This window comes from Drosophila sulfurigaster, chromosome 2R, assembly GCF_023558435.1.
Source record: "Drosophila sulfurigaster albostrigata strain 15112-1811.04 chromosome 2R, ASM2355843v2, whole genome shotgun sequence".
Lineage (NCBI taxonomy): Eukaryota > Metazoa > Arthropoda > Insecta > Diptera > Drosophilidae > Drosophila > Drosophila sulfurigaster.
The window spans coordinates 20,846,154-20,874,120 of record NC_084882.1 but is presented as its reverse complement, the minus strand read 5'-3'; the positions used below and the strand labels follow the sequence as shown (position 1 = coordinate 20,874,120).

The 27,967-nt window shown below is 40.9% G+C and overlaps 6 protein-coding genes across 14 annotated transcripts; 3 read left to right on the top strand and 3 right to left on the bottom strand.

Annotated features, from left to right (window-relative positions):
* The first annotated feature begins 18 nt into the window (after positions 1–18).
* LOC133836429 (NACHT and WD repeat domain-containing protein 2) lies at positions 19–7,828 on the top strand. Its single transcript, XM_062266926.1, has 14 exons — positions 19–487; positions 573–982; positions 1,039–1,183; positions 1,243–1,468; positions 1,524–1,965; positions 2,100–2,300; positions 3,068–3,654; positions 4,049–4,310; positions 4,365–4,757; positions 4,815–5,128; positions 5,177–5,280; positions 5,343–6,467; positions 6,527–6,726; positions 6,781–7,828. The coding sequence occupies exons 1-14, from the start codon at positions 385–387 to the stop codon at positions 7,462–7,464; spliced, it is 5,196 nt and encodes a 1,731-aa protein (XP_062122910.1). The 5' UTR covers positions 19–384; the 3' UTR covers positions 7,465–7,828.
* On the bottom strand, positions 7,466–18,707 carry LOC133836428 (protein mini spindles). Of its 9 annotated transcripts, none has more exons than XM_062266918.1 (17): positions 18,558–18,707; positions 16,838–17,620; positions 16,707–16,777; positions 16,528–16,635; positions 15,916–16,235; positions 13,340–15,852; positions 12,111–12,348; positions 11,529–12,052; positions 11,136–11,240; positions 10,387–10,815; positions 10,144–10,333; positions 9,832–10,085; positions 9,432–9,762; positions 9,192–9,377; positions 8,991–9,132; positions 8,592–8,866; positions 7,466–8,530 (listed from the first exon to the last, which is right to left on the bottom strand). In XM_062266918.1, exons 2-16 carry the CDS (start codon positions 17,524–17,526, stop codon positions 8,640–8,642), a joined length of 6,327 nt encoding a protein of 2,108 aa, XP_062122902.1. In that variant the 5' UTR covers positions 17,527–17,620; positions 18,558–18,707; the 3' UTR covers positions 7,466–8,530; positions 8,592–8,639. The 9 variants fall into 9 exon arrangements, with proteins under 9 accessions (XP_062122902.1, XP_062122900.1, XP_062122901.1 ...); XM_062266916.1 differs by having other exon boundaries at positions 8,664–8,866; XM_062266917.1 differs by having other exon boundaries at positions 8,664–8,842.
* Positions 18,708–18,873: 166 nt separating this feature from the next.
* On the bottom strand, positions 18,874–20,425 carry LOC133836434 (histone-arginine methyltransferase METTL23). Its single transcript, XM_062266931.1, has 2 exons — positions 20,130–20,425; positions 18,874–20,071 (listed from the first exon to the last, which is right to left on the bottom strand). The coding sequence occupies exons 1-2, from the start codon at positions 20,301–20,303 to the stop codon at positions 19,454–19,456; spliced, it is 792 nt and encodes a 263-aa protein (XP_062122915.1). The 5' UTR covers positions 20,304–20,425; the 3' UTR covers positions 18,874–19,453.
* Positions 20,426–20,674: 249 nt separating this feature from the next.
* LOC133836430 (inhibitor of nuclear factor kappa-B kinase subunit beta) lies at positions 20,675–24,255 on the top strand. The gene is made up of 6 exons (XM_062266927.1): positions 20,675–20,893; positions 21,301–21,564; positions 21,634–22,829; positions 22,898–23,079; positions 23,146–23,556; positions 23,622–24,255. The coding sequence occupies exons 1-6, from the start codon at positions 20,782–20,784 to the stop codon at positions 23,650–23,652; spliced, it is 2,196 nt and encodes a 731-aa protein (XP_062122911.1). The 5' UTR covers positions 20,675–20,781; the 3' UTR covers positions 23,653–24,255.
* A 349-nt stretch (positions 24,256–24,604) lies between these two features.
* LOC133836435 (protein takeout) lies at positions 24,605–25,609 on the top strand. Its single transcript, XM_062266932.1, has 3 exons — positions 24,605–24,706; positions 24,760–25,134; positions 25,192–25,609. The coding sequence occupies exons 1-3, from the start codon at positions 24,616–24,618 to the stop codon at positions 25,500–25,502; spliced, it is 777 nt and encodes a 258-aa protein (XP_062122916.1). The 5' UTR covers positions 24,605–24,615; the 3' UTR covers positions 25,503–25,609.
* Positions 24,878–27,152, bottom strand: LOC133836433 (protein takeout). The gene is given in 4 exon segments (XM_062266930.1): positions 24,878–25,719; positions 25,721–26,081; positions 26,140–26,380; positions 26,866–27,152. Coding segments are annotated over 4 exon segments (807 nt in total). The 5' UTR covers positions 26,993–27,152; the 3' UTR covers positions 24,878–25,641.
* Positions 27,153–27,967: the final 815 nt, after the last annotated feature.

Sequence of the window (27,967 nt, the reverse complement as noted above, 5' to 3'; positions counted from 1 at the left end):
GGAATGACTTTTCGATCAAAACACAATCACGCTCAGCCAGCCGGCTACGGTTATAAACAGTTAACTAAAAACAACGGCAACAGCAGCAGCAGGTTGGCAACAGGTGTTGCCCCTGGCTACACTTGACGCTGGGGAGGAGCTAGAGGAATTGGCAACTGCCGTGAAGCGTGTCGGGTTGAGCTGAACTCAAAACAAGCCCGTCAACTAGGCGACTGTCAAATGCGCCACATATCCGTATTATCGACCAAACAGCAGCAAACTAATAGAATGTGAACTTTAAGGGACTTTCTGGGTCTCAGTTTGCCGCAGATACATATTGGATTTCAACCGCTCTAGAACGTCCTAAAAAGTGCTCTTCTCCATTGTTGGATTATAACTCCAATCATGGATGACCGCACCATAGATTCCATATTTCTGGGCTCGCTCGAGTCCTTACCGCCGGTTAGCTCGAAAATTGTGCGTATCTTCACGAGCTCCACGTTTACGGGTGTGTTGAAAACAAACAAAACAAAAAAAATCCTATTTCTTGTGCGAATTCTTATGTAACCGTTTACAATTCCATTGCAAATCAGATACGACTATGGAGAGAAACACACTAATGGCCAAATGTTATCCCCGGATCAAGGATTACTGTCGAGAGAAACATGGCCTAGAGTTTCAGGTGGTGGACATGCGTTGGGGTGTCCGTGATGAGGCGACAGATGATCACATGACGACCGAGCTCTGCATGCGCGAGATTAAGAATTGCCAACGTCTTTCCATGGGACCGAATTTCATTGTGTTTTTGGGTCAAAAGTATGGTTATAGGCCCATCCCTACGTATATAGTGTCCTCGGAATTGCAGCTCATATGTGAGGAGTTGACATCGATGGGCGTTGATCGGGCGCTGCTCGATCTATGGTATAAAAAGGACAGCAATGCCGTACCGCCCATTTCCGTGTTGCAACCCATTTCATCCATATTGATTAATTTCAACAACAAGGTGAGCTTTACACAGACAAATGGAAGTAGTCCATTCAATAAAATGTTATGCTTCAGCGCGTGCCTAAGCTGCAAGCGGAGGATCAGGCGGTCTGGTGGGATACGCTCAACAAGATGCAGAAGCTGCTGCGCAAGGCTGCCGCCTCATTGGGTGCCAGCAACAAAATGTCTAAGGATGATGTGCATAACTATTTTATGTCGGGTGAGTAGAAAATCCTGAGAATTAATCGGTCGAAATTACACTTGTGTTATAAATTACAGTGACGGAACGTGAGGTCATCAATGGCATATTGAATGTAAAGAACACAAAGAACCATTGTCTGTCCTATGTCCGCTATATAAACAACATTAATCTGCAAAATTTGAAGAAGGCTTCGCTCTTTGTGGATATTATCAATCGCAGTTTGGACACTGAGTCTGCTAAGCTGTTGGGTGACCTGAGAGACACCAGACTGCCCGCCAAAATCGAGTCAAGCAATGCCCAAAAGTAAGTACATCTTAAATTTGCTTATTTCCAGTGACTAATTGAATGACATTTGCAGATACACTGTGGAGTGGATTGGTCGCGAGGGTCTCGATATTGAAACGCACGAGGAGTACCTAAATCATTTCATCTCGCACTTCTATAAGAATGTTGTTAAGCTCGTGGATAGGGCCATGCGCAAAGAAGACTCCAGTGCACAGGGGCAGATAGTAACTGAGATCCTTCAGCATTTGCACGCTTGCAATAATTCGGTGAAAATCTTTTACGGCCGCGAAGAAAGTTGCGAACGTATCAAGCGATATATGCTGGGGGATTCAGATAAGCCACTTGTCCTTTTTGGCGACGGAGGTTGTGGTAAAACTTCATTGCTGGCCAAGAGTGCCTCATTGGTAGCTAGCGAATGGTTCGCCGATAAGCGGCCCATCAATATCATACGGTTCCTTGGCACAACGCCGGACTCGAGCGCCTTGACGGCCACGCTCATATCAATATGCCAGCAGGTGATATCCATCCATTAATTTGAATTTACCAAAATTACTCAATTCGATATTTTTATTCTCACTCAAAACATACCACTATATAACAAATATCCAAAACAAAACCAAACGAAACAAATTTTGAAACCATTATGCAGATATCGTACAACTATATGCTACCCTTTGAGAATATACCAGATGATCTTGTACCATTAACAGCACATTTTAAGCAATTACTAACTTATGCTAGCCCAAATCAGCCGCTTACCCTATACTTAGATTCAGTTGATCAATTGACGGGCACTCAAGATTCAAATAAGGTATCATGGATACCGACGCGTTTGCCAGTCCACTGCAAGGTGAGTTCGAGGTCCTTTCGACGGTTTTATCTTCCACTTTCTCTGTCTTTCTCTTTGACCAAAAGTTTGGACTTTTATGCATGAACTCTATATAATATAGATATATATTTCTAATTCCTACTCTAATGCATGACCTGTTTGTATATACAAAGTCTTTTTTATAAACACTACAAGAAATCTTGCATGATAATTTCACTTCGATTTTCTTATAATATTGCACAAAAACTCTTTATACTTTGAGAATTATTCATTGGATTTTCAATTGGTTCCGTTGGGCGCTCTATACCTAAGCACTGCATGAAACATCAGTCATCTTAACAGTTAAACAGATTTCAAAATTAGCCCAAATTCTACAGCATACTTTTAGCGTTACCTTCATAAAGAAAGTATTTAGAAGTATGCTTTAGAAATTTGAATTTAATTTTGAGCATTTTTGAAAATATGTGTTAACTTAATTTCTATCATATGTTTTGCTATTCAAATTGCATGACTTTAATCCAGGTACTACAATTATATAAGTATTTATAAACTTTCTAATATGTGTAAGTTTTTTCAATTGCTTGACTTGTGCGTGCTAAGCAATATCACTCGCAAATATCAATCAAATTTTCCACAAATTTGTCACTTTAACACAAAGCGTCGCATGAATTTTCGGCCGTTCTGCATGAGGCTTTAAACAGCCATCTCCTTGGCTGTTCAAGTATCATTTCTACCTATTTCTACCCTATCTGCGCATTATGTACATATGGCATTGGGATTGCTTTCAGATCATCATATCGTGTGCAAACGAACCGGCTAATCCAACAGTTTCACATGAGTATCATGTGCTCTGCAAGATGATTGATGTCGAGGAGAACTTCATTGAAGTGACGGCATTGGGCGAGGAGCTGGCTATGAACGTGATCAAAATGTGGATGAAGACAGCGTGTCGCGATCTTAACAACTACCAGTGGCGTTTGGTGGCGAATGCCATTAGCAAGTGCTCTCTGCCTATATTTGTTAAGCTGGTCTTTGCCGAGATATGTCGATGGCGCAGTTATACACGTCCGCAGGAGACGCATCTGGCTAACACAGTGATGGACTCGATCATGTTGCTCTTCGAGCGTGTAGAGAAGCAGCATGGTCGCATCTTGGTGTTCCACGCACTCGCATACATAACAGCCTCCAAATCGGGACTATCCGAGAGCGAACTCGAGGATCTGATCTCACTAGATGACAAAGTGCTGGACGATGTCTATCAATATCATATGCCGCCTGTGCGTCGTATACCTCCTCTACTCTGGACCCGCATACGGAACGATCTGCCCAACTATCTAAGCGAACGCGAGGCTGATGGCGTTAACGTTATGAACTGGTACTATTGGGGCTAATAAATGGTCTAATTTTGGGAATAATTTACAAACGCTTTCCTATAAGAATCCACAACATCCTTCTATAGTGATAGATATTTAGTTTAATTTTCCAAATAGAAAATTGTTATTATACTTTTTTTGAAGGTTCAATTACCACACATTTTTATGGTATATTTAATAATTTTTTTTTTATATTATCATATTTCAATTACTAAATTCGACTATAACGATTATATAACACATATAATAATGATTTTTAATTGCCAATACTGATTAAGGCAAGATTTCAGATACACGAGATAATTAAACTAGAACAAGACAGCGCAAGAATAACACTAACCCAAAATTGTATTCGACATTCAATATTTAATCACTATGACATCATGTGCTCTACAGGTATCACAGGCAATTCAAGGACACGGCCAAGGAGCGCTACTTTAAGAACATGAATATGGCCATATATTTTCATTCCATGATTGCAGATTATTATCTAGGCATTTGGGGTGGTGGAATTCCCAAGCCATTTAAATTCACGGAGATACAGAGGCATCGTTTTGGCTTGGCAGATAAGGAGGGATCCGCAGATCGTAAAGTACCCATTCAGCCGCTAGTTTTTACCAGCAAGGATGGCCTCTCCAAGCGCTACAACTTGCGCAAAGTATGTAAAATGCGATCCTCAATTTACCAGATACTTAAAGGTCTCTCAATGCAGTTTGGTGAACTTCCTTTTCACTTCGTACGTTCGCGACGTTTCAAGGATTTGTTTGAGCACGTACTTTTCAATTATGATTGGTTACATGCCAAACTATCCAGCTGTCCACTGCAGGCAGTGCTGGCTGATTTCGAGGATGCGTCTACAAATACAGAGGACAAGGAATCGAAGCGTGAGCTGATGTTGGTTGCGGATGCTTTACGTTTGGGTGGTGCCATCCTGGCTATTTACCCAAATATGTTAGCACCCCAACTCATTGGACGTCTGCTGCCCGAGATCGGTGGCAATCCCAACATTAAGATGTTGTTGCGAGCCTGTGATCGCTGCGGACCCAAGGACTGTGCTTTGATCCCGGTTAATCATTGCCTGCACACACCTGGCGGTCCTCTAAAGGTATATTCAGCTGTCATCATATTGATAAAGCTACGAAACTAATCCTTTTTTTATTAGTACTCCCTCGAGGGACATCAGTTTGCTGTGTTTGCATTTTGCCTCACCAGCGACATGCGTTACATGGTTTCTATATCGACTCACTTCATCACCTTTGATTTGTCCACCTCGGATCTTACTCGTGATGTCAATCCTGGTATTGAGGGCATCATGCAGCAGCTGGTCTTGAGTCCGGATAACAAATGGGCTGCCGCCTATTCGAACAACAACCAGACGGTGCTGCTCAACATGCTCTCCAGTGAGTTTGTTGTGATCAATAGTCCTTTTGAGGAAGGCGATGGGCAAGTCAGTGGACTGTATTTACTAAATCAAAAGTAAGTTTTCAAATGAATTGTAACTGTCAATATCTAAATCCCTATTAGTTTATTCCTCAATTGCAAGCTACGCTGGGCGAAGTTTGATATGCGTGGTAATCTGCTGGAAATCTTTGATATTTCTGGCGAGAATACTGGTTGGGAGATGTTGAGTAAGTAATGCTAGTCCTATATATATTTCTCTATTATATTCTATTTCTATATGTTCTCGCAGCCATGGAGTTCTTTAGTCCTACGGATTACAATGTTATTTTCTGGTCGGGTTCCATTAATGAAATTCGCCTGCGCCTGGATTCTTGTCGTGGTTCCAATCTTTCCAATTCAGTGCACTTTTTCAGTGCTTTAGTCATGAATAAGGGACGCACTAGAGCCTATGGCTGTGCCAACGAGGAGAACTTCGAGGTGTCAGTTTACGACTTCATAGAGAACGAGGAGACCGGCGAGATTCATTGGAATTTTGTCGAGACGCTGCCTCGATATGAGAATGATGACAAAGAAATGTTATTACAGTTACGTTTGGATCTTCATCAGCACGATCGCATGTTGCTGGGCACCGCCGGAAAGGGATTCGTTATCTGGGATTTCGGTTGCACCGATAAGGAGAATGAACGCGATCCCATTACGCAAGGTGCCATGTACTTGGCTCTGCCGCATGGCGTCAGAAATATCACCACTCGCATCATGCAGTCCAATTCTATAATGGTCAGTTCCAAGCTGGACTATGCTGTTGCTGGCGTGCGCAAGAATCTATATGTCTGGTGCTTGAACACAGGACAGCTGGCCAAAGTCTTGGATGCGCATTTTGGACGCATCATACAGCTGGAGCCACTGACCATTGGCAACTGGAACAATTTGGTTACATCATCCATAGATCGCTCCGTCAAAGTGTGGAATATTAATAACATATTCGAAAAGGTTCACGTCATAGATCGCCATGAGCTGCAGATCGACGACATCAGTCTCTCTGAAGTCGACATGGCTGTGACAGTGACTCGTAGCTGTGTTGGTGTCTGGGAGACGCGTTCCGGCCGTCTGCTAGCCAAGCTAGCAGATAGTCCTTTGGGCGCTATTGTTACACACGCTGAGATCACACCAGATGGACGTTATATTATTTCATCTGAAACTGGAAAGTTTTTAATTTGGAATCGCGTGTCCGAACAGGTCGTTTATCGTGATGATCAGCCGGGCATACAGCAAATTACGCTCATGGATTATGGTTACAAGGTGCTAACAGTGTCCGTGCCCAACATGAATCAGCGTGATATCATTGCGGCAGCGGCAGGTGGCTCCGATGAATTGAATCGCTTAACAGCCATCACGACAGTCAGATCAGTGCCAGGTAAAGTTATGAAGTTACCATGCTAAAATCATAAGATATTTAATACTTATTCTTTTCAGAGGGTACAATACTCTTTCGCTTTGATTTTCCCATTCGCATGATAACTGGCATGCCATTCCGACAATCGGTTATCACAGCTGATAACGCCTACATTGTTGTGGTTACTGTGGACAAGTCCAGCAAGGATTGTCTGGGCGTGTACAGCGCCACAAATGGCGCTTTCGTAACCAAAATACTTCTCAAGGGATGCGCCATAAAGGTCAGCTTAAACTAATTGTAAAGTTAGACTTATGCCCTAATCGTTAATTTGCAGGAAGTGTTCTCACTGGTACCCATGCCCCACAAGGCCAACCAAGTGGCAGTCATTAGCAGTGAGAAAGGCAGCATCATGGACATCAAGAGCAAGAAGCATGTACGTTCCATTGCCAAATGGGGTGGCAGCCTCACAAGGGATGGCAAATGCGGCTTGTATGCGCCAACAAGAGGAGGTCTTGAGATGCTAGAGCTGCGTAAGGGAACCACGGCCAAGACATTCATACCCAAAGTTGCCGAGGGTGTGTTCTCTGTTATTTGCATATTCACGGAGAACGACGAGTATGTGGCGTATTACCACAGTGGTCGGAAGACTATTCGCGTTTTTCGGACCGTGGACACTGAGATGATAGCCAACTATAGGCTGCAAGCTGAGCTGACGGCTATAAAGAGCAGCAAAGATGGTCGGGCCATTGTGCTGGGAACCGTCGATGGCTGTATGTCCGTGTTGGCCATTGTTGATCCCAAGAAGGAGGAAATGATTGAATATTTGAATGCGCTGCCATCACGCGACGAAAACTGGAAGGCCAAACTGGCAAAGATGAAAGCGCGTGTTGGCTTCAAGGCGGCTATTAGAGTGGCTACTATATCTTCTCGTTACGCCAAGCCCAAGAATGGCGAGGGTGATGGAGAGGACGAAGAGCTGACTGAAATAAGCGAGGATGTGGTCTCTGTGGCAGAGTAGATGAATTATAAATATAACGTTTATTATGTTGCATAAATAATGGGCATGTTACAAAAGATTTAGGCATGTGTATATGTGTTGTGAGTATTCAGTGTGTGGAGTGTGTAAGTGTGTGTACTGTGTGTGTGTTAAACTGGATGATGCTTAAACTAAACTAAACAATTGTTAAAACAAAACGTAATCTATGGTAGCAAAAATTGTTGTTTATCTAGTTACAAGCTTGTATATCGTTATATGTTTGTAATTGTAATTAATTTATCAATAGTTCATTAACATGCACTGAGCCTTACGCTTGCTTGGCTTGGCCTGGCTTTAAACAATCCTGGTTTGGGAACATAACCTCATAACAATTTTTATGTTTTTTGGGGGATGAAAAACAGTTTATAATTTATTAATAGTTACGCAAATCTTTAACATGTTTTCAAATGGATTTAACTATTAAATTTGAACAAAAATAATCGTAAACAGTTGTGAATTAACGTAAAATTAGAAGGAACTAATTCCAAGCTAACTTAACAAAATCGCAAAATGGAACAAGCTAAAAACCTAATCTCAAATCAGCCAATATATCTCTGAAACGCATACCAAATACATAACTCAGTGCTAATACATATGTGTAGAATATTTGTTTTCTGTAGTACAATTCATTAGTAATAGTAATAGTAATTAATCGTAGGTATTGTGTAGTATGCTGTTAATTATTGTTACTGTCTGTTACTGTTGTTAACCCTGCTTTCGAGTTCTGCTCGTTACTAAATTATTATGATTATACCGAGAATCTTAAAGCATACGCGCTGTTATTATTTTGTTATGATAAATAATAAATGATTTTCGCGTAGCTTGACACCTTCGTCATCTCGTTGCTGATCTGATCAGAAAAATAGTATGTATAATATTTATATATATATAGTAATCCAAAGCAGATCAATCAGCTAGCTATACAGCGATAAATAAACAGTAATACGAGTCGTCAACATCTACACACTTATTGGGCATGATTCTCCTTTTTGATCTGCGCCAGCTTAGCCTGAATGTGCTGCAGACGGTTGGGCGACAGTTCGGGTTTCTAAACGAGAAAGAGTGTGTATAAATATGGCATTAAGAACATATGTACAAACTTAACCTACTATCATTTAGCTTAATTTTCTATTTCTTTTCAAATTGCATTAGCCAGCTCAAAGAGTTCTGGTTGCACCCACCTCACGCCTGATGAGCGACACCTTCTGCGGATTCATTGAGTTCAAGCAGAGGTTCTCGTCGGCTACCTTATTGTCCAGCATATGGGAGCCATCGTCCGAAGCGCTTCGTGTGGACATTAAATTCTGCAAACGATCCATCCAATAGTCGGGATCGTGTGTGGCATTTTGATAGTTGACATCTGTGAGATAAGAACGTGTAGCAGCTGCAGATTGATGCAAGATATACACATATACACAAATGTTAGTAGAGAGGTGCGTGTGGTTAATTCAGAAGGAAGATGTGTCTGGAAGAGTGTAATAGTTTTATTTATGAATCATTTGACTAACCCGTGCGGTTATCCGGCGCTTGCGTTGAGCCTGCATTCTGATTCTGTCGTTCAATCTCCGCAAGACCTTCTTCAATATACTTGTGGAAGGTTGCGCTGGCTCCTTGCAAGAATGTACTTAGATCGATGTCCGGATTTTGTTGCTGAAATTTTGAAGCAAATATAAACACCATCAGAACAGAACTACAACACTGAGATATACCTTAAAGTCGTATAGTTTTTGCAGTCCTTGCTGCTTGGTATCCTTGTCCGAAATGAGCTTAAAGATCTGTGACACCGTATCATGTGTTTGATGCGATATTCGCTTGGTGGCAATTTCCTTGGCTGAAAATTGCTGACGCTGCGGGGAAACACCTGTACCGGACACAGTTCCGTCCTTTTGGAAATTCTATAAGCAATTTGTAAATTAGATCACATAGAAAACGACATTAACCCATATTACCTTTAGGATGCGTATCAAGTATGTGTGCAGCTCAGAGTGTGTGGGTATCTGATTCAGATGCTGCAATATACCATTACCCTTCACCTTGGCCATATTGTGAATTATAGTTTTGACGGTGCGCAGCGGCGTATCTGATGGACGATTCTGCCACCATGTGCTCGGCAACGCCAGCATAAATTCATGCACCTCCAAGATGACGGCATCGTAGTTCAGCTCGTTAGTGCGCTCCGGTAACATTTTAATATTCCGCCAAATGCATTTCATTAGTAAATCTGTAAACTTGGGCAGCCCCGCAACCGGGCAGGTCTCTCTCAGTAATCGGATTAAGGCGCTACAACAGATCAAACCAATTAATTGCAAAGTCTATGCGCCTAATGCGTTGTAAATATCGAAGACTTACCAGTAAATATTTGTAAAATTGGCTTTGTCCAGGACTTTGAGGCAGATTCCATTAATAACCTTGTTGTATTGGCTGTCATCACCACTGGTCAATTTTTGGTCGGCCAGAAGATGCAAAAGCGCAGACATGAGATTCTTAATGCAGGCCACGCTCAGCGTTTTGCCGAGAATATTGGCATTGAAGAACGTATACAAAATGGAAAGCAATGGCTGATACACCACAAGTGCCTGTGATATGGGCAGCTGCGACAGATTCTATAGGCAAAGTTCATTTAATTAAATTTCGCTCATTCAGCAACGATCACTAACATACCTTCAACTGTGCCAGCACATTTTGTATGAATATTTCCTCGTAGTCACGCAGCACAGCCTGTTTTTCTGGAGATTCAATGATGGCGGTCAACTCATTGATTGCTGCACGCGCTTTTAATGTATCGTTGCTGCTGACTGCCTTAATTATCTTGACCAGTTGTGGATCATGCTTGGGCAACACATCGGCTAAGCTATAAACGGAATTAGTTGGGGAGTGCACAACGGGAATTACGCAAACACTTACTTAGGCATATTGTTGTCCATGTTGTTTTGATGCGTCTGCATCTGTTGTTGCTGAATGCGCATGGGACTACGATAGGGCGATATGCCGCTGGCCGTGTGGCCAGTGTTATTTGCCTGCGGCGACGTAGTCAGGTTCTGTTGAATGTAATGCGAGCGTGCAATGAGGCGATCAAATTTGTCTTGTGGATATTGGAATCCGTCGCGTGTTGGTATCACTTTAATGGGCTCGAAGAGCAGCGAAGTATCAACTGGAGTATATTCTTTAAAGACCATCTGATCGGCACGCACCCAATCCTTTTCGATTTCGGCCATCACATTGGGATCGAGACCAAAGGGACCGCTGGTCCTCTGTTGCTGTGCCTGTTGTTGTTGCAGCTGCAATTGTTGTTGCAGTTGCAGCACTTGAGCGGACGGTGCCTGATCAAATGTACTGTTGAATATGATAAAAGCAAAATATGTAGCTCATTACTAAAAAATATTTAAATTTAATTGATGATTACTTTGACATTGACAAAACACAACAGTGACAATGATTTGAAATAAATAGAGTGGGAGCGTTTGATTCATAAATTTTGAAACAGCAATAGACAATAAAGGCAAGTGTAACTCAGCATAAAATACAGCAATGAAACAGAGCACAAGCCATAACATAGCAGTAACAATAACGATAACAATAACAATCAATGACACATAAACACAAAAGCAATAAACAAATAAAATAAAGAAAATAAAAAATGAATGCCACTTTACGCCTGTCGAGTCAGGGAGTGTAAGTTGGTCTCTATGCTTGAGGTACTCCGTTCCATTATTAGCTTGTTGCTTCGACCACGGGCATTTAACTGTGGCTGCTGGCAGCTATGTAGCAAATTAATAATGATAGAAAGAAAATAAACCAAAATCATACGAAATTATACCAAACTAAAAAATATTATAATATAGAGAAATAATTAGTAAAAAATCACACTTTCTTTACGATTTCGAAACAATTTGGAAGATTGCGATCGTCTTCTTGGCTTTGAGCATATAAATTGGGTGTAAATACCCCTTCATGAATTCAGCTCGTTTAAAACACACCGATCGTGATTCCTGATGAAAGTTTCTTTCTCCCTCTTGGGGCATTTCAAATTGGTATATCACACTTACCCCTCCTCATCAGGTGGCGGCAATTCGTCACAGCCATTTCCCTCAGCATCCTCAATTTCAATGATATCCTGTTGCACCACTTGCGTCACTGCCTTGTTGTTGGGCGGTACCTCGGCGACGGGTACAGCTGGTTTTCTTGTTTTTTTAGCTCGTTTAATTCGCTCATCTAACATGGAAAGATCCTTCTCGCTCAACTGGCCAATCAGTTTGTAGATCTTTTCGCCGGCCAGGAAATATGCCATCACAATGCAATTGAGAGCTGCGTTGCGCACAGAGTTGTCACGATCCGAGATTTGGCGTGCAATCTCCTTCAGAGCCACCTGTTGAGATGGCTGGCAAATGCTTAGTCCGTAGCTCTCAATGAGATAGGTCAATTCATCCAGGCATTCAGTGCGTTGTCGTGCATTCTTCGATTTCAGCCCTTCCATAACGTACGAGAAGACCTTTGTAAAGGGATACAGCAAATTTATCTGTCGAAGCACACGTCGCACGCCATTTCGGACTGCATCCTTTGGATCACCAATCTGAAATAATATCCAAACAATAATAAATCTGCTGGAGAAATATAAAATTGAAGCTTGCCTTCAGCAGTAAATGGGGCACGAAGCTGCTGCCCTCATTCTCTGCCATCATGTACTCCATTTCGACCAACATCTGGAACACTTGTCCTAGATACTCGAGACCCTTAATAAGCACAGAAGGGTTCGTATCATAGAAGCGCAGCGTCAACCACTTTAATATCAGGTCCAGATTACAAATCAATGCTCTGCTGTTATTCGGCAAATCCTCGCTCAACTGTTCAATCACTTTCAAATGATAACTACAATAGAAATATTGAATGAGCTCATTATTTAATAGAACAATGGGTAAATGACATTCCGCATGTGTTTTTGATTAGCTCAACTTGATTAGAAAAGTAATATGAGTTAAAAATAGAAATTGTTCATGGTTTAAGTAATAATATAAAGCAGAGTATGCAAACGATAAATAACGATTTATTTATGCATAGAAAATGTAGATGTTGTGTTTAAAATAAATAAAACCAAGTAAGTCGAGTGTGCTCGACTGTGAGATACCCGCTACCCATTTTTAATAAATTCAAAATATTGCGGTATCATTTTCAAAATATACCGAAAATACTAAAAAAAAAACTCAAAACTATACCAAATGGTATGTTTGGTATATCGATATAGAACACCATTTAAAATATACCATAAACGGCACAATGTGCCAGATTGTCGGCCAAAGCAATTCAGACCCCTAGTAAGTAGGCGTTTTTGCCCATACAAAAGTATTTTTTTAATAACTTTTTATCTGATCGCAACCAAATTTTCAGAAATCATAACTACTATAGTAGTTATTATATATACCAAAATTCGTAACTTTAGCTTTAAAATTACGCTTGTTATTCGATTTTTTTGATTTGCGGGGGCGGAAGTGGGCGTGGCAAAAATTTGAAACAAACTTGATCTGCGTGCAAACATAACAAATGCTGTCGAAATAAAATTATAGCTCTATCTCTTATAGTCTCTGAGATCTAGGTGTTCATACGGACAGACGTACAGACGGACATGGCTATATCGTCTCGGCTGTTGACGCTGATCAAGAATACCTGTTACATACATTTCCTGCCGGCACAAAGTTATAATACCCTTCTACCCTATGGGTAGCGGGTATAATAAAAAATGAAAAACTGCAAATATAATATTAGACTTTGGATTGTGGCTGAAATAAGGGTAAGAAACTTGAAAACAAAAATGTAATCATTTCATGGATTGTACCGAGGACCACAAGAATCGCGTTGAACATACCGAAAGTCGTCGTGAAACATGTTCGCCATCAATGCCTTGTTTACATTGGCCGTTGTCATCTGATCGCGGAGTAGGTCCGTAAATTCCTCGCGTGGCGTGGTGAATGTCCATTTGAGGACACGCATTTTTTGCTCATCGATGAGCCGCTGATTCTTGATACTATTTACTGCCAACAGCGGCGATGTGTCAACATCCTCTTCCTTTTTACGCGATGGCACCGCTGCTGCTGTCTTCTCTGTACCAGCTCCAGCGCCAGCTTTGCCAGCACCTTGTTTTTGAGCGGCGGCAGCGCCACCACTACGTACGACCTTTTTGGTTTCCTCGGGAATGGGTGCTTGTTGTTTACCCTTCGGCAACGGTTTGACTGGTAAATTGGGACGCGCCTTCTCCAGGGCGGCCATAATATCTTTTTTGGAGGCAGGCTTCTGTTTGTCCAGAGCCCGATTCATTGCCTCGAAGCCCAGATGAATCATAATACCCAAGACAGCTTCATTGGCGTTCTTGCGCACATCCACATTGCGATCACAAATGTGCGCATACAGATGTGGCACCATTGATGTAAGCTCCTCCTTGGGTATCGACTTGGGCGGCAGAGGCGGCAACTTTTCAGCTAACCAATTCCAGAGCTCGGACTTTAGAGCCGGTGACCCACTCTTCAAGGCATCGGCAATCATTTCGCTCTCAAAGAACTCCTTGTAGCCGCCCTGCTCGCCGAAACTGTTGATGCAATTAAGAGCTGCGGCTCGCACAAAACTTTTGCTGTCGCCCAGAGCATGCAGGAAGCCCGGGAATAGAACGCGTACATGACTGCGACACCCGGCACCCATTGCTGTCGACAGTTGCTCACAAATCGAAAGCGCAGTTTGGGCAATTTTAGCATTGGAATCGACCAGACGATGTGCAAGTGCTGGCGCCAAATCGCCAATGCTTGGCTTAATTAGCTTGGCATCAGTGATGATCGCCTGTAGTTTCGTCAGTCCTTCATTACGGGTCTTCCAGTCTTTGTCGGACATCTCCTTCAACAAAGCTTCTGTGATTTGACTGGAAATATCAACACGCGGCAAGAGATCAGCTAAATTGACTTCAGGTTCGGATGAACCGCCAGCACCATCATCATCCTCATCATCTTCTGGGCTAACGCTACTGCGCTGTACTCCACGTATTGGTTTGGGAGGTTTCTCGCCCAGATTCTTATTGAACTCCGTTTGTATTTGCGATTTCAATGCAGGTTTCTCACCATCAAAGAAGATCATTACAGCATTACCCATATACATGGTCATGGTGCCCACAAGTTGTATGGCGGCGCCGCGAACAGTGGGATTTGTGCTCTGTACGCCTTTTCTCACATCTTCAATTAGCAATTTGGGCTGAATCTTAAAGCCAAACTCAATAATTGATTTGTTCACCCAATTGAATGCCTCCGATTGTACTTTGGGTGATTTTTGCTCGAGCGCAAAGCTAAGAACCTTCCCGACCACATACTCCAGTTTAGTGGCCTCCGATAAAGCTGTCAGTACATCGGCAGCTCCTCCACTATTCTTAGCATCACCCAGTTTTTCAGTTATTTCTGTGGCCACATGATCCACTGTTATGTTTGTCACCGGATAGTTCTCAGCCACACTGCGTATGATGTCCAGTTTGTATTTCAGCACTTGGAAGTTCATCTCCTTGAGGCCAGGCTTGCGTCCGCTGATGGTGCGTACCAATACTTGAGATATGCCCGGCTGTTTGCTGTCGAAGCTGGTGATTTGTGCTAGCAGCTGTTCCACAGCGGCTAAACGATTCTTCCAGTTGCTGTCAACTAAACCGCTGAGTATTTCAGCTGGTAATAGCTCATCCGCCTTATCCTGCACCTCTTCAGGTGTCATTTCGCGTTCTGTGGCCAGTGCCTTACCACTTGGAGCTTTCGACAAGGCAGCTGGGGCCGCACTTGAAGCGCCTGCAGCTTTCTTGACTACCTTCCGAGCACCGGATGTTGCGGGTCGTGCCACTGGATTGGGTTCTGTGCTTCCTCCGCTTGGTTTAGCTGCAGCTGGCTTTGCCGCTGGTGCTGTTGCAGGACGTGCCTCCTTTTTGGGTGCAGCTACCTTGATCTTAATTTCGGCCTTATCGTGACACTCCTTAATTTTGCTCATTTTCAATGGATCCACATCGACTAACAGTGGCGTCAACGCCTTCTCGCTGACCAGCTTCATCAGTGTACCCAGGGCTTCAGCGCTGCTGTCACGCACAACTGGGTCGGATTCATTGAGCGTCTTTATCAATGTGGTGGTTAGTAATTTAATGAGTTTTTTGTTCAACGCCGTTGGTTGGGTGCGAGTGAGAGCACGCGCCAGGAATAGTGCCGTCTCGGACTTGACACTAGGATTTTTGTTGGCGAGAGCTTCCACAATGGACTCCTGTTGAGCCTCCAATGTTGTCGAGCCATAAATGGCATCCATTGCCTCACGCAGAGCGCTTACAACATTTGGTTTCTTCTCCTTGAATTTCTCCAAGAGTGCTGATACACAAGCCTATAATAAAAGCAAGTTATTTATCTAATTCAAATGAAAAGCAATTGTAAATTTATAGCTTACAGTAGCGTAGTTGGAGAAGCGTTTGGAAAGACCTTTGGCCAGTAAAGCCAAACATTTGCCGGCCATGGCAACGAGTACAACATTCGAGTCCTTGGTAATGACTTTCTTTAGTGCGTTGACCAGCGTACCGTATTCACCATTCTCAACTTTTGGATTATCAGTGAGCAACTTCTCCAGTGCTTCAAGTGATTCTTTACGCAGAGTCCACTTCTTCTCTTCTAGCTTGTCATAAAAATCTTTGGGCATCTTGGAGAGAATATCAACTGGATCAATTAGATCCATTGGGTCTACTTCCTCAGCGCCAGCTTCAGCGTCATCATCTGCATAGTTAGTATTTCAAAAAATAAATCAATTTAAGTAAAATTCTACATGATTTAAGTGGATTATTGTAAGCTAACAGTCTTAATTCCGTAGTAACCAAAAACTGCAATGTTGAAACAATTTGTGTTTACAAATAGATATAAATTATATTGGCATGTTCAATATTCTGAAATTTCATAAATATACTTTTATTTGATATTGTTCTTTTGTAAGTCGGGTGTAACTAGAGCGCAATTGTGTGACTTTGTTCAAATGCCGTAAATGAAATTAATTTTCATTCATAAATTATACCTAGGCGAGGATATGAACACTTCGGCGGGCTATACCGGTATAAATTAATATCGGGCTTACGGCACTTTTTCTTCTTTTCAGAATTGTTCTTTAAAGGAGTTACTTTTTCTGGGTATAGGCACATTTAGCATTACAAACACACAAGGAATAACATTAAATCTCCTAAGATTCATATTTACCATTGTAGGCATCCTCAGTGGCGGCTTCATCTGCGATTTTTGCCTGTTTTTCCTGTTGTGATTTCAAATATCTGGAAAATGGAAAAAGTCAGGTTGCTATATTGAGTGTTAAAAGTTACAATTGCATTCACCTGGTTGGCTCGGCCCTTTCACCCTTTAGTTTCTCAAACTCATCTTCCAATTCTTTGATTGTCACCTGTGGCAACGAGGCAATGTGTGACTTCATAGCAGCTCCAATCCAGCGATACATTTCCACTGCTAACTGTTTGGTTTCATCGCGCACAGCTTTGTCGCGATCTGACATGAGAGGAGCCAGTTTTTTGATGATCGGCTTGACGCCAATAACCTTGGTGCCAAATTCTTTCATTGCTTGTGTGGTAGCTGCAACACAGGCAGACACGATCTTTGGATTCTTGTGTTCCATGCCCTTAACCAGCTCTTCTAATACAGCCTCTTGCTTCTCAATCTCCACATACATGAGTGTGACCTGCACAGATAGTTCCTTAGTCTTTGTCTTGGGCGCTGCAATGCATTTCTGGACAATGCCCGTCATCACATCACCCACAGTTCGCCCGGCAAAGCCGCTGTTCTCAACGAATATCAATGCGGCTTCCAAACCCTTCTCTTGGGCCAAAGCATTTGAATCGACGACCATTTTCTTGATGAGTCCCGCATACTTAGACCATTCCGGAGACTTCTCATCGTCTAATTCGCGAAAGAGTTTAGCTGCCTCTTCGTAGCCATCAACTCGAGCCTTCCACAATTTGTGAACGCATCGCTCCTCAATGGGCAACTTTTTGTATTCAGTATCCTCAGCCATCTCTGATGTATCTTTATCTTTATATCCTTTTTCTTTTGACTATGAGCGACTATGAGCGATTGCCTTAGCTTAACGAAAAGCAGAACGTGAATAGCTGAAACCGGGAAAAACAAATGCTTGATTCCGAAAATACTTAAAAAAATAAACCTTATTTTGGCATGTTAGAAGACATTGAAAACTTAGTATGTGAAAAACAAAATGCAGATATTCAATGAAGCATAACTTTCATGTGCTGCTTTGTCAATCAAAGTTAATGTTTCAAAATTGAGCTTAATTGCCGGTGAAATATTGGAAGGAATGCAGCGTCGTCATGCTTGAGATACTCTTTGTTGCTTGGCAGGCGACAAAATTAAATAGGTCGCACTGCCATATTTAGACTGTGCTTTAATTTTCTGCCAAACAAACAAGAAATCTATTCCCATTTGTTTATTTTTAACAATCGCTTGCGAATTTATCTAAAAATGACGAATGTAAGGCTAAGGATTGGGTACGCACCCATGATGAACTCATAGCGCGCGCATTTTGAATCATGTTCGCGACAACCAATCAGCGACAACCCATAAATCTGATACGTAAATAGCGTCCCTCCACCCCTTAGCATAGCACGCATGCCTTCAGGTAACATGTAGAGTATTTAGCATTCGCTAATGTCACATATTACGCTATGTCAACGCCGTGCGGTTTTCTCACTCTCACCCTTTGTCTTCTCGCTCTCGCCATCGCTCTCGGGCGATTCTTATTGAGAAAGAGAGTGAGCATGACGCTCACACTCCCTCACAGTTTCGAATTAACGGATCAATCATAACAGCAAATGTTTCTCAAAAAGCGTTATGCGTCAACAAAATGCCGTCGATTACCGCTTGTGCCTGCTTCTAATTAAATTTGTTGATATTAATTTAAAGTAGCTAACAATTAGCCTGCCAAAAATTCTGTGCAATAGGAAAATCGCATATGACGCCCACCAGCAGCAAACAAAATAACAAAATGCATTGTTATGCGCGTTTCCGTACATTTCGTTGAACCCCACTCACCATTAAAACGTAAGCCAAAATCCCATAGGACAAGCAGCTGGGCAGCTGGCACAACGTAATGCAATAACTTCGATTTTTCACAGGCGCGTAGAAGGCAAACACAAAACCAACACACAGGCACAATAAAACACTGACACTGACACGGCTTTCTTTGTAGTGCTGAGCGAAATCGAAGTGGCCGTACAAATTCCACTAAATAATAAAAAACTGAACCAACTGGCGTGCACTTCAGATCACGATCTTAATAAATAGTATAGGTGATTTTGCGTCTCGTAAATAAATAATAAAACTGTGCACAAACTTTTTAAACAAGCGACTGCGACGCTCGCTGTCTGTGAAATACTTGTCGGCGTTTCCGTGAGAATGCCGTCATGGCGCGTATTCACTGCAGCCGCTCTCTTCAGACGAGGAGCAGCTCTGTTATTACTTAACATAGCCGCGAACAGTTAAATTTGAATATTTCGCAATTGTTTTTATAAATGAAGACACCGAAAAAAAAATATATTTTACTTTGAATATTTTTTATATTACGTAAACAAATTATTTGTAATTTTGTTTTGTTTATTAAATTATAAAACTGTTTATTATAAAAATGTATTATTAAAATGTATTCTAAAAATGTTAGTGTACAACACCTGTTGCTAACCTTTTTGTTGCTGTATTCACCGTGAAAAAATACATTTTCTTAGGGCTCATTTTAAAAAGCATTATAGTTTATTATATTTAGGCTTTAATCTGCAGAATATGTAATGGAATAATTTAACAATAATACGAATTATTAGTATATGGCAGCAAAAACATAGATGTTAATACGAAAACATCAAAGTTTCGCCAGTGATTTTTAACTTATACATTCAAAATAGTTGCATTGATATTTGTTCACTTCTATATAATTGTTACTCGACTAAATCCTCCACACGCTCCTGATCTGCAAGCGTAATCTCTAGCAGGTGTATCGTATGCCCTCCCATAAATTCCAATAAATCTACTCCCGATTGCTTCCCAATCTCGTCCATGTTTATACTCGACGCGTGCAGTTTCCACTTCTTGAGCAGTGCCTCAATGGACCAGTCAGCACTACGTTCCTGGTAGGTGAATATGAACTTGGCACCACGATTGCGCTCCAACAGAAACGCCACCGTCACAATGATGTCCTCAAAGACAGTGGGATCATAGAAGCAGTCGGCTGCAATGATGAGGTCTAATGGTGGCAAGCGAAACACACTGTTCAGTAAAAGGCCCCAACTCAAGCCAACCACATCAATGTCGACGCCTGGTTGCAACTGATTCGCGAGGCAGGATTTGCGGATGTGTGCCAAGGACTTGGGCAATATGCAATTATCGCTGAGCACCACTTGGGCTCCACACTTGGCGGCCAATATGCCAGGTAATGCGGTGCCAGCGCCCAACTCGAGGATGCGTTTACAAACAAGTGTTTGGCGACGCTCCCATAAAAAATGCGCAAGAACTGGAGCACTGGGCCACGTGTAGAATGAATAGGCGCCTTGCAGGATCTATGGGAAACACAAGATTAATGCAAACATTTTGTAGGGAAACATTCATTATTGTTACTTCTGGTATTTTTATTTCTAAACGCTCGATAACTGTTTCGGGGCTTCCAACTCCATCGCGATCCCGTTCATCATCGTTGCATTTGTTAAATACAAACTTGCGCATATGCTCAGCGCTGGCTGTGGCAGCCACAATTTCATTGTCATCGCTGCTTCCGTTCATGTGAAAACGCATTTTTACACGAACATGCGAACATAAAATAAGGTCCTTTTTATTTATAAATTACACTTTTTACAGCAACCGCCTCTTTTGTTTACAACCTGTTTGCCACTACAATAGCGATGAGACAATCGAGTGTGACCAAGTAGCAGTTAAAAATGAGCCTAATGCGATATAGCACAAGTAGCAGTTACAAGCTGCTGATACGGTTAAATGGGTAATGGTTAATAAACATTTTAATTCGAAAATGTTTTGTTTTTTAACACTAGCTTTGGTATACTGTGCAACTTAATAGTTTTTCTAATTATTAAGTGGTTATGACAAATAAGTAACGAAATTTTCCTGGGCGATCAGCTGCTCTGTCTTCAGGGCTGCATTAGTTTTAGCCGTTGGAGACTGTGTAGTTGTACTTGTTGCAGCAGTCGCTATAAATAAAAAAGTAGCGCCGTAAAAAATCGTAGAACTCAGTTTTTCTAATTATAAATGAAAAATCATGCCGCATAAATTACAGCGCGTCGGCGACTGGCAACTAATACGACAATTGGGCCAAGGAGGCTTTGGAGAAGTTCAACAATGGAAAAATATTGTAACAAATCAGGAAATTGGTATGATGCATATATTATATAGTGAACGTGCTTCTATTCGAAACTATTTACACACACAAATATGTCTATAATATATATACATATACGCGTCCAACACTTCAATAGAAAATGCAAGCCAGTTCCTAGAATTCGCTGATTCAAACATTCTGTATGTTTGTTTATGGTGGGCGCGAGTGTGTGAGTGTCTTGTGTGTGTGTGTGTGTGTGTGGCAAATTACTGATAACTTAAGGGAGCCTAGTAAGATTTAAAATTGCCGCTTCGCCAAAGCTCTCATCGCTGAGTCAGCATCCAATTGGAACTTCATGTTAATACGCAATTGATTTGCAGAGATCAATGTGTATTTATATACCTACATATGTATATACACATACATATATTGTATATATGTACTTGAATATCTTTTCAGCGACGAAGCATATCAAAAATGACACTAACATTGGCGCTGATCAGGAACGCAAGTTAAAGGAACGCTGGATAAAGGAGTATAACTGGACCCGGCAGTTTCAAAATTTGACGTTCATTGTTGCTGGTGTGCAGCTGGGTGACGAATCCGCTGAATTTATAAAACAATTGAATGATAACCATATTTGGCAACTTCCTGTGATTATTCTAGAATATTGCAATGGAGGTGATGTGCGAAAACTTCTGCAACAAGCACCCAATGTTAATGGTGAGTTCACTTTTGCATCTACATTTTTGTTGGTAAATAGCTTAGAGATGTATCTAATTGTTATTTCAGGTCTCGTGCAGTCTGAGGTGTGTAATATACTTAGTTGCCTGCGCCAGTCTGTTGTCTTCTTGCACAATACATGTGGCATCTGTCATCGTGATTTAAAGCCTGATAACATTGTAATACATCGCCTTCCTAATGGTCGTAAGCTATACAAGCTTACAGATTTTGGTTTGGCACGTAATATGCCCGCGGAGACAATGCTGCAGAGTGTTGTTGGCACACGTCATTACTTTGCACCCGAAGTTGTTGATAGCGGCAAGTACAACAACAGTGTTGACTTCTGGTCAATGGGTATTATTGGCTATGAAATTGCAACCGGCGTATTGCCATTTATACCGCATCAGAAACCCTTCAACATCCACTTTAATCTGTGCAAGAAGACGCGGAATTGTATTGCCATAACGGAGGATATCGAGGAGGCGGAACGCTTCCATTTTCACACTGAGCTGGCAGTAAAGCACCATCTTAGCAGTCACTTTGTGGCCAAATTGAAAGAGTTTCTTTCGTTGGCACTTGACTCGGATTATTCTCGACGCGGCATTCAAGGAGCAACTGATGGAGTACAAGGCCCATCCAGATCACCCATTATATTTACTAAAATCGATGATCTGCTTGGGCTAAAGGTGTTGACCTTATTTGTGGCATTTAAATATCAACGCCTGGAGTATGTTGTAACTCCGACGATGCCAATGTCTGAACTGGCACTAAAAATAGCCAAGGATACTAATATGAAGGGGGACTCTCTCTATCTGATGCTTCCCACGGGACATCCTCATAGACGAGTAACTCATGTGACACAACCCATAGATCTCTACGTAGATGAATGGTGTGATACAAGTGAGGCGTCAAAGGGTCCCCCAGTGATGGTCTACATCTTCAATATGAAGCACTGCGACTATTCAGAACCTCCTTGTTGCATGACAGATCTGGTTCAAAACTGCATTGGCTCCCAAAAGAAATGGCCACCCTGGGTGATGGACAGAATGGTCCTTGATATTCACTATATACTTAGTAAGGAGCACGCAACCATGCGAACTATGCTGTTTGGATTTAAGGAGTATGCTATGTCACTAGAACACGATATGCTGGATTATCAATCAGTAATCAAGACGGTCAATATCGAGAAAGAACAATGCTGTGGAGCAATGTCTCATTTCGAAGCATTAATTACTACAGCAAAACAACAGAATAAATTGAATATGGTATGCATATGGTAAAATTAAGTATGAAACTGGAAACTGATTTCATTAAATATTCCTTTTTTATTCAGGCCAATAAAGAAGAGTTTGAGACTAATGTGCAGAGACTGGCCAATTCAAGTAACGAAATCATATCTCTCATTGAGCAAACAATTCATCATTACGACTCCTCTTTGGGCATCATCCGTGACGTAGCGATTAAGCAAAGTGCTGATATCTACAAATCGTTTATGGATGCCGACACATACAAACTGTAAGTATAAATATTCAATTTGAAATATTAAAGAATTCTTTTATATATCCATACATTTTCATGCAGCTCGCGATTTCGAAAACTTTACATCACGCACGGTGATAAGTTGTCGTGCTCGGATGCTTACAATATTGTGATAAATCTGGCGAAGGAGCGTCATTCCCTACTCATGGATGAAAAATTGAAGTTTTTGCGCGAGAGCCTTAATCAGGCGCTAAATCGCTTCGCTATAATACCAAAAACTTTGCAGATTGCATGTCAACGTCTCAAGAATATTCGCATGCAATTATTGCAGCTGAATCTGCAAATGTTACCAGCTGCCACTTCCAATGAACCCCCTTCTATGTTGCAACTTAGTAATGCTATTAGTCAATTGCACTTTGATACCGCAAATGAGGTACCAAGCGCTGATTTGGATACATTCGACAGCCTTAAAACCAGGAGTATCATAGATCAGGCGCTACAAACCAGTCTGCTGTGAGTATCTTATCTGATTGTCAGTCATAGCCATATACTTATCTATTATTCAAATTTGGTTCTAGTTTGGAAAACGCAATGGAAATTGAACAGTGAAAAAGTTGGAGAACAGATTTTTGATATTATTTTAATAACCGTTACAACTTCTTTGTTAAGAAACTAATTTTTAGTTTTCCTTAAATTTTTTAAAAATTTTCCTAGGATTCGCATTTGTTTTGTTTCTATTGCTCATTATGTTTTATACATATAGTATGTTAATGCATGTTAAATGCAATTTTATTCATCTGAAAATCACCATTGCCTTTTAATATTTGTTATATTTTATATTTAGAATAAACAAAATATATTCCCGTACATTATTAATTTGTTTTCAATTAGTATAATAAATGCTTGGCTGTGAAACAAGATACTTTTGGACTGATTGCAATTGTCTGGAAAATTGCACAACTGTTTCAGTTTGTATATAAGAAATACATTATTCTGTGAATTTACAAGTTTATACCAGAATACAGACGTGCTTGTGTTTGGCTATTGCAAAATATAAAGAGATCTTAAATACAGATAGTATATAACAGTCTAGTTGACATATTTTCGTTATGTCCAGTAATCTAAATACATTACATTAGATTCGAGTGCACAGTAGAAGTCAAGGCACCTTATTTTGGAACATTTAAAATGTAAAACATATTCTATTCTCATTATATCACGTAGAGTAAATTTCAATATACAATAAGTAGTGTATTATTGAAAAGAATGAATTTATTTATTTTATATTAAGCATTTTGACTGTTATTGTTTTGACTTGTTATTGGCGTTGCATTAAACGAATGTCTACTGTGCTTTATTGTATATTGGCCAGCTGGTGGTGAGACATACATATTTATAAGTGCGGCTTTGTAAATTTGCTGAGGACTGCAATGTCACGAGAAATTGCAAGTCTGGCAGAATTAGATGCGTCAGTTTGTTGGCCAAAAGCTGGCGACTCTCAGGTATAAAAGCAATGGAACAAACCCTCAGAACTCACATTAAGTTGTTGAAGCTAGCCACAATTGTATTAAAATGAAGCAGAACCAAAAAGTTACTATTTGTATTGTGGGGCTAGTTCTTTTGGCCAGCCAGATGCAGGCTGCTCCAAAAGGGAAGTCTTTGCGTGAGTATTATTTATGCGGTGTTTTGCAAAATAAATGAAAGGTGCTTTTCCAGCCGCATTTCTGAAGGTATGTTATCGCGACTCTCCGGACCTCAATACCTGTGCCCGGGAATCCTTTGAATCTCTAAAGCCCCGCCTTATGAATGGCATCCCAGAACTTTTCATACCACCAATGGAACCGTTGACGGTGCCAGAAATCAAAATGGATCAGGATTCTGGTGCCATCTATCTGCACTCCACTTACAAAAATGTGAAGATAACTGGCATGTCCACACATAAATTGAACGAATTGACGATCGATCCTAGTCAAATGAAGTTCGTTGTAGCGATGACTTTCCCCAAATTGCACTTGGAATCCGAATATAACATTAAAGGAAAAATCATGATGATGCCGATGTTGGGTGATGGTCATTGTTTTGTGGATCTAAGTAAGTGACTGCACTGTTGATTTCTTCATCGTTTACTCAAGTGATTTCTTTAACTAGCCAATATCGCAATGCACACGGAAATGTTTGGAGAGGAATATACTAAGAACGGTGCGACCTATTTGAGGATCAAAGACATAAAGGTCAAATACGATCTGCAGAATGTGCACATGCAGTTGGATAATCTCTTCAATGGCGACAAGGCTCTGGGTCAGCGTATGAACGATTTCCTCAATGAGAACTGGAAGTCTTTGGCCGAAGAAGTGCGTCCTCTCATGACTAAGGTGCTCGTGGATATACTGCGTGCCTCAATTGATAAATTGTTTAATGAATTCACCTACGAACAGCTGTTGCCCCGAATGAAGTTGTAAGCAATTTGTTTAAAACTAAATATTTAATCATAGTAAAAAAAAAAAAGAAAAAAAGAATTATTACCCAAATAGAAAAATAAAGATATTAGAAATTAATGCAAAATAAATTAGTATTTATGTATATAATACAATCATTCTATTAAATTAGCCAGAGTTTTGTCGGCATTTTTGAGAAAACATTATTCCAGAGACCATGGAATATGTCAGCCAATCCCAATTCCCAGATCTGGCCGCAGCTCTTGTATGACCTCATTACCGTTCTGATTTAAAAATGAATTTATCGATGCAGCCAAAATTTCGTTGCCGTTGAACAAATTTTTAAGATGAATCCGCATTGCGCCCACCTGGAAGCTAACTTTCATCTCATCAATGTGAATGATCTCATCCCCGGTTGTGGTCTCATTGTGCAGTGATATCTTGGTACGCACAGCAGTATTGACATTCTTCAGAGCCATCGCAACATCGCCGCTTCCAGCTAATGGCAGCAACAAGATGTTGCCCTTTAGATTGTACTTTGCTCTTATGCGAAGCTTTGGCAACTCCAGCTCAAAGTTAAGCTGACGACGTATGAAATCCAAGCTACCAGAATGAAAGGTCATTAAAAATTTTTCAATTGTACATAAGGTTCATTACTTACTTTGCACGCTTAACCGTTGCATTCGATGGACCCCGAATTACTAAGTTTTGAAAGCCGCCAGATAAAACTAAATTTCCACTGCCCTTTGAAAGAGATACTTGATCAATGGTCAATGGTTCAAAGCTCTTCACTCCAATCTCTGGTATGCCAGCAGCGAGAGCGGGAAAACAGCCCTCAAATAACTGTCGGAAGCATTTATTCTCATTGGGATTGGATCGCTTACAGGTTTGCAGCCATGGTGCTAATTATAAAATATAATATAGATTAAGTAGGTGCATCAAATATCTCAAAAGGTTCACTTAAATAATAGTTTGCTATATTTATGGTTTTGTACTAATACATATATAAAAATATTTGGGTTCTTGTAGGCAAATCCCAATTCAGATTCACTATTAATTTTTTTTTTTATTATCAATGGGTCACGTTTCTTCGATCGTAAAATTTTCATCTCGCTCCATATTATTTTTCCTAAAGTATTTATCGTTAAATTTTTATTGTTTCCACTTTTGGCATGCCACTTACATTAAATATTTACTTTTTTCTGTTATTTTTATGTGTCACAATTGGGGTTCGAGATTTAAAAACTCAAGAATATAAATATATGATTAATTTTCACTAAGTAGCTTAGTTTAGTTGAAACCACCAGGAAATTAAAAGAAACTCTGGGAAATACGTATGCATTTCCTTGCGTTACATAATATCCTTAATGTATTCTGTGATACTTACGTCGCTCCTGCAGTGGCGGCTTGTCGTTAATAATTTCCCGAGTGTAGGCCGCCGTGCTTGGTAATAGATAAATAAAACTGATAGCGCATAAGCTGTATTGAAACTTCCAGTTTGCAGAGCTAAACATGTTTTGGCCGCAAAAAACAAATATCCTTATTGAGACAGTTTCCTAATTATTTTGTTGAATCCTGTTCACAGATATTACACTATTTTTACTACTTTCAACTTGTCCGTTTAAAGCGTCTGTTGGCGACGGCGTTTCAAACCCAATTGCTGTGGCACTCATCTGAAATGTTGTACGAAACCGTGACATTAGTTGTTGTCTGTTGTATCTTGTCGACTGGTAGTCGGCAGTCAGTTGTCGGGTGTCGGTTGTGTGGCCAACGGCGACCACTTTTAGTTCATTTTTTGTTTACATTTGCACTCGTACACAAATTCCGCAACAAGCTTGGAGCATGGGGAACTGCTGCAGCCCCACAGTGGAATTCAAGCCGAAACCCGAACTTGTACTCGAACTCGAACTTACGCGCTTATACTCGCTTCCCAGCTGACCATTGGGCAAGATGTCGCTAAAATTAAGAATACCCTACACTATTTTCGATGGGGTTCAGGGATGATTTTAAAGTTACAAATATTCTTTTCCTATTTTAAGCAGATTAAGTGCGTGTTAATTTTAGTATACTAGTTGAAATTTAAATATCTACTTTGCAGCATTTTGATTTCAGTTGAATATGAACTATGTCAATAAAATTGGCGAGTGCTTCACTTAAAGTGCACTTAATAAAGTAAGCTTGTAGCGCATTCGGATTGTGCCTCGACCATACTAGCACTTAATCAGGTATTTGTTATATTGTTATTTTGATATTTGGATTTTTATTTTGTTTTGAATTTTACTTTCGTTCATTGCGTATACGCCACCAACTTGTTTTTTGCCCATTGCGCCACATACACAGCCAGAGACTTCGGTACACGCCCCATCTCCCCCGTTGCCTTTGCGCCAACTTCACTGAAGTTGTTCACCTGTTGACTACTTCTGGTATTACGCAGACAACGCCGCGGAGGGAGGCAGAGCGATGCAGGGCAAGATACTGCCAGACTGCGA

Coding starts and splice junctions, on each gene's coding strand:
- LOC133836428 (XM_062266916.1), bottom strand. CDS start 17,526: ATGGCTGAGGATACTGAATACAAAAAGTTGCCCATTGAGGAGCGATGC. Junction 15,853..15,915: donor GCTTCTCCAACTACGCTACT/GTAAGCTATAAA, acceptor CTTTTATTATAG/GCTTGTGTATCAGCACTCTT. Junction 12,053..12,110: donor TGCCCCATTTACTGCTGAAG/GCAAGCTTCAAT, acceptor ATATTATTTCAG/ATTGGTGATCCAAAGGATGC.
- LOC133836430 (XM_062266927.1), top strand. CDS start 20,782: ATGCCGCATAAATTACAGCGCGTCGGCGACTGGCAACTAATACGACAA. Junction 20,894..21,300: donor TGTAACAAATCAGGAAATTG/GTATGATGCATA, acceptor ATATCTTTTCAG/CGACGAAGCATATCAAAAAT. Junction 23,080..23,145: donor GATGCCGACACATACAAACT/GTAAGTATAAAT, acceptor ATTTTCATGCAG/CTCGCGATTTCGAAAACTTT.
- LOC133836434 (XM_062266931.1), bottom strand. CDS start 20,303: ATGCGTTTTCACATGAACGGAAGCAGCGATGACAATGAAATTGTGGCT. Junction 20,072..20,129: donor TAGAAATAAAAATACCAGAA/GTAACAATAATG, acceptor TGTTTCCCATAG/ATCCTGCAAGGCGCCTATTC.
- LOC133836435 (XM_062266932.1), top strand. CDS start 24,616: ATGAAGCAGAACCAAAAAGTTACTATTTGTATTGTGGGGCTAGTTCTT. Junction 24,707..24,759: donor TCCAAAAGGGAAGTCTTTGC/GTGAGTATTATT, acceptor GTGCTTTTCCAG/CCGCATTTCTGAAGGTATGT. Junction 25,135..25,191: donor TCATTGTTTTGTGGATCTAA/GTAAGTGACTGC, acceptor TTCTTTAACTAG/CCAATATCGCAATGCACACG.
- LOC133836429 (XM_062266926.1), top strand. CDS start 385: ATGGATGACCGCACCATAGATTCCATATTTCTGGGCTCGCTCGAGTCC. Junction 4,758..4,814: donor CACCTGGCGGTCCTCTAAAG/GTATATTCAGCT, acceptor TTTTTTTATTAG/TACTCCCTCGAGGGACATCA. Junction 6,468..6,526: donor GACAGTCAGATCAGTGCCAG/GTAAAGTTATGA, acceptor TATTCTTTTCAG/AGGGTACAATACTCTTTCGC.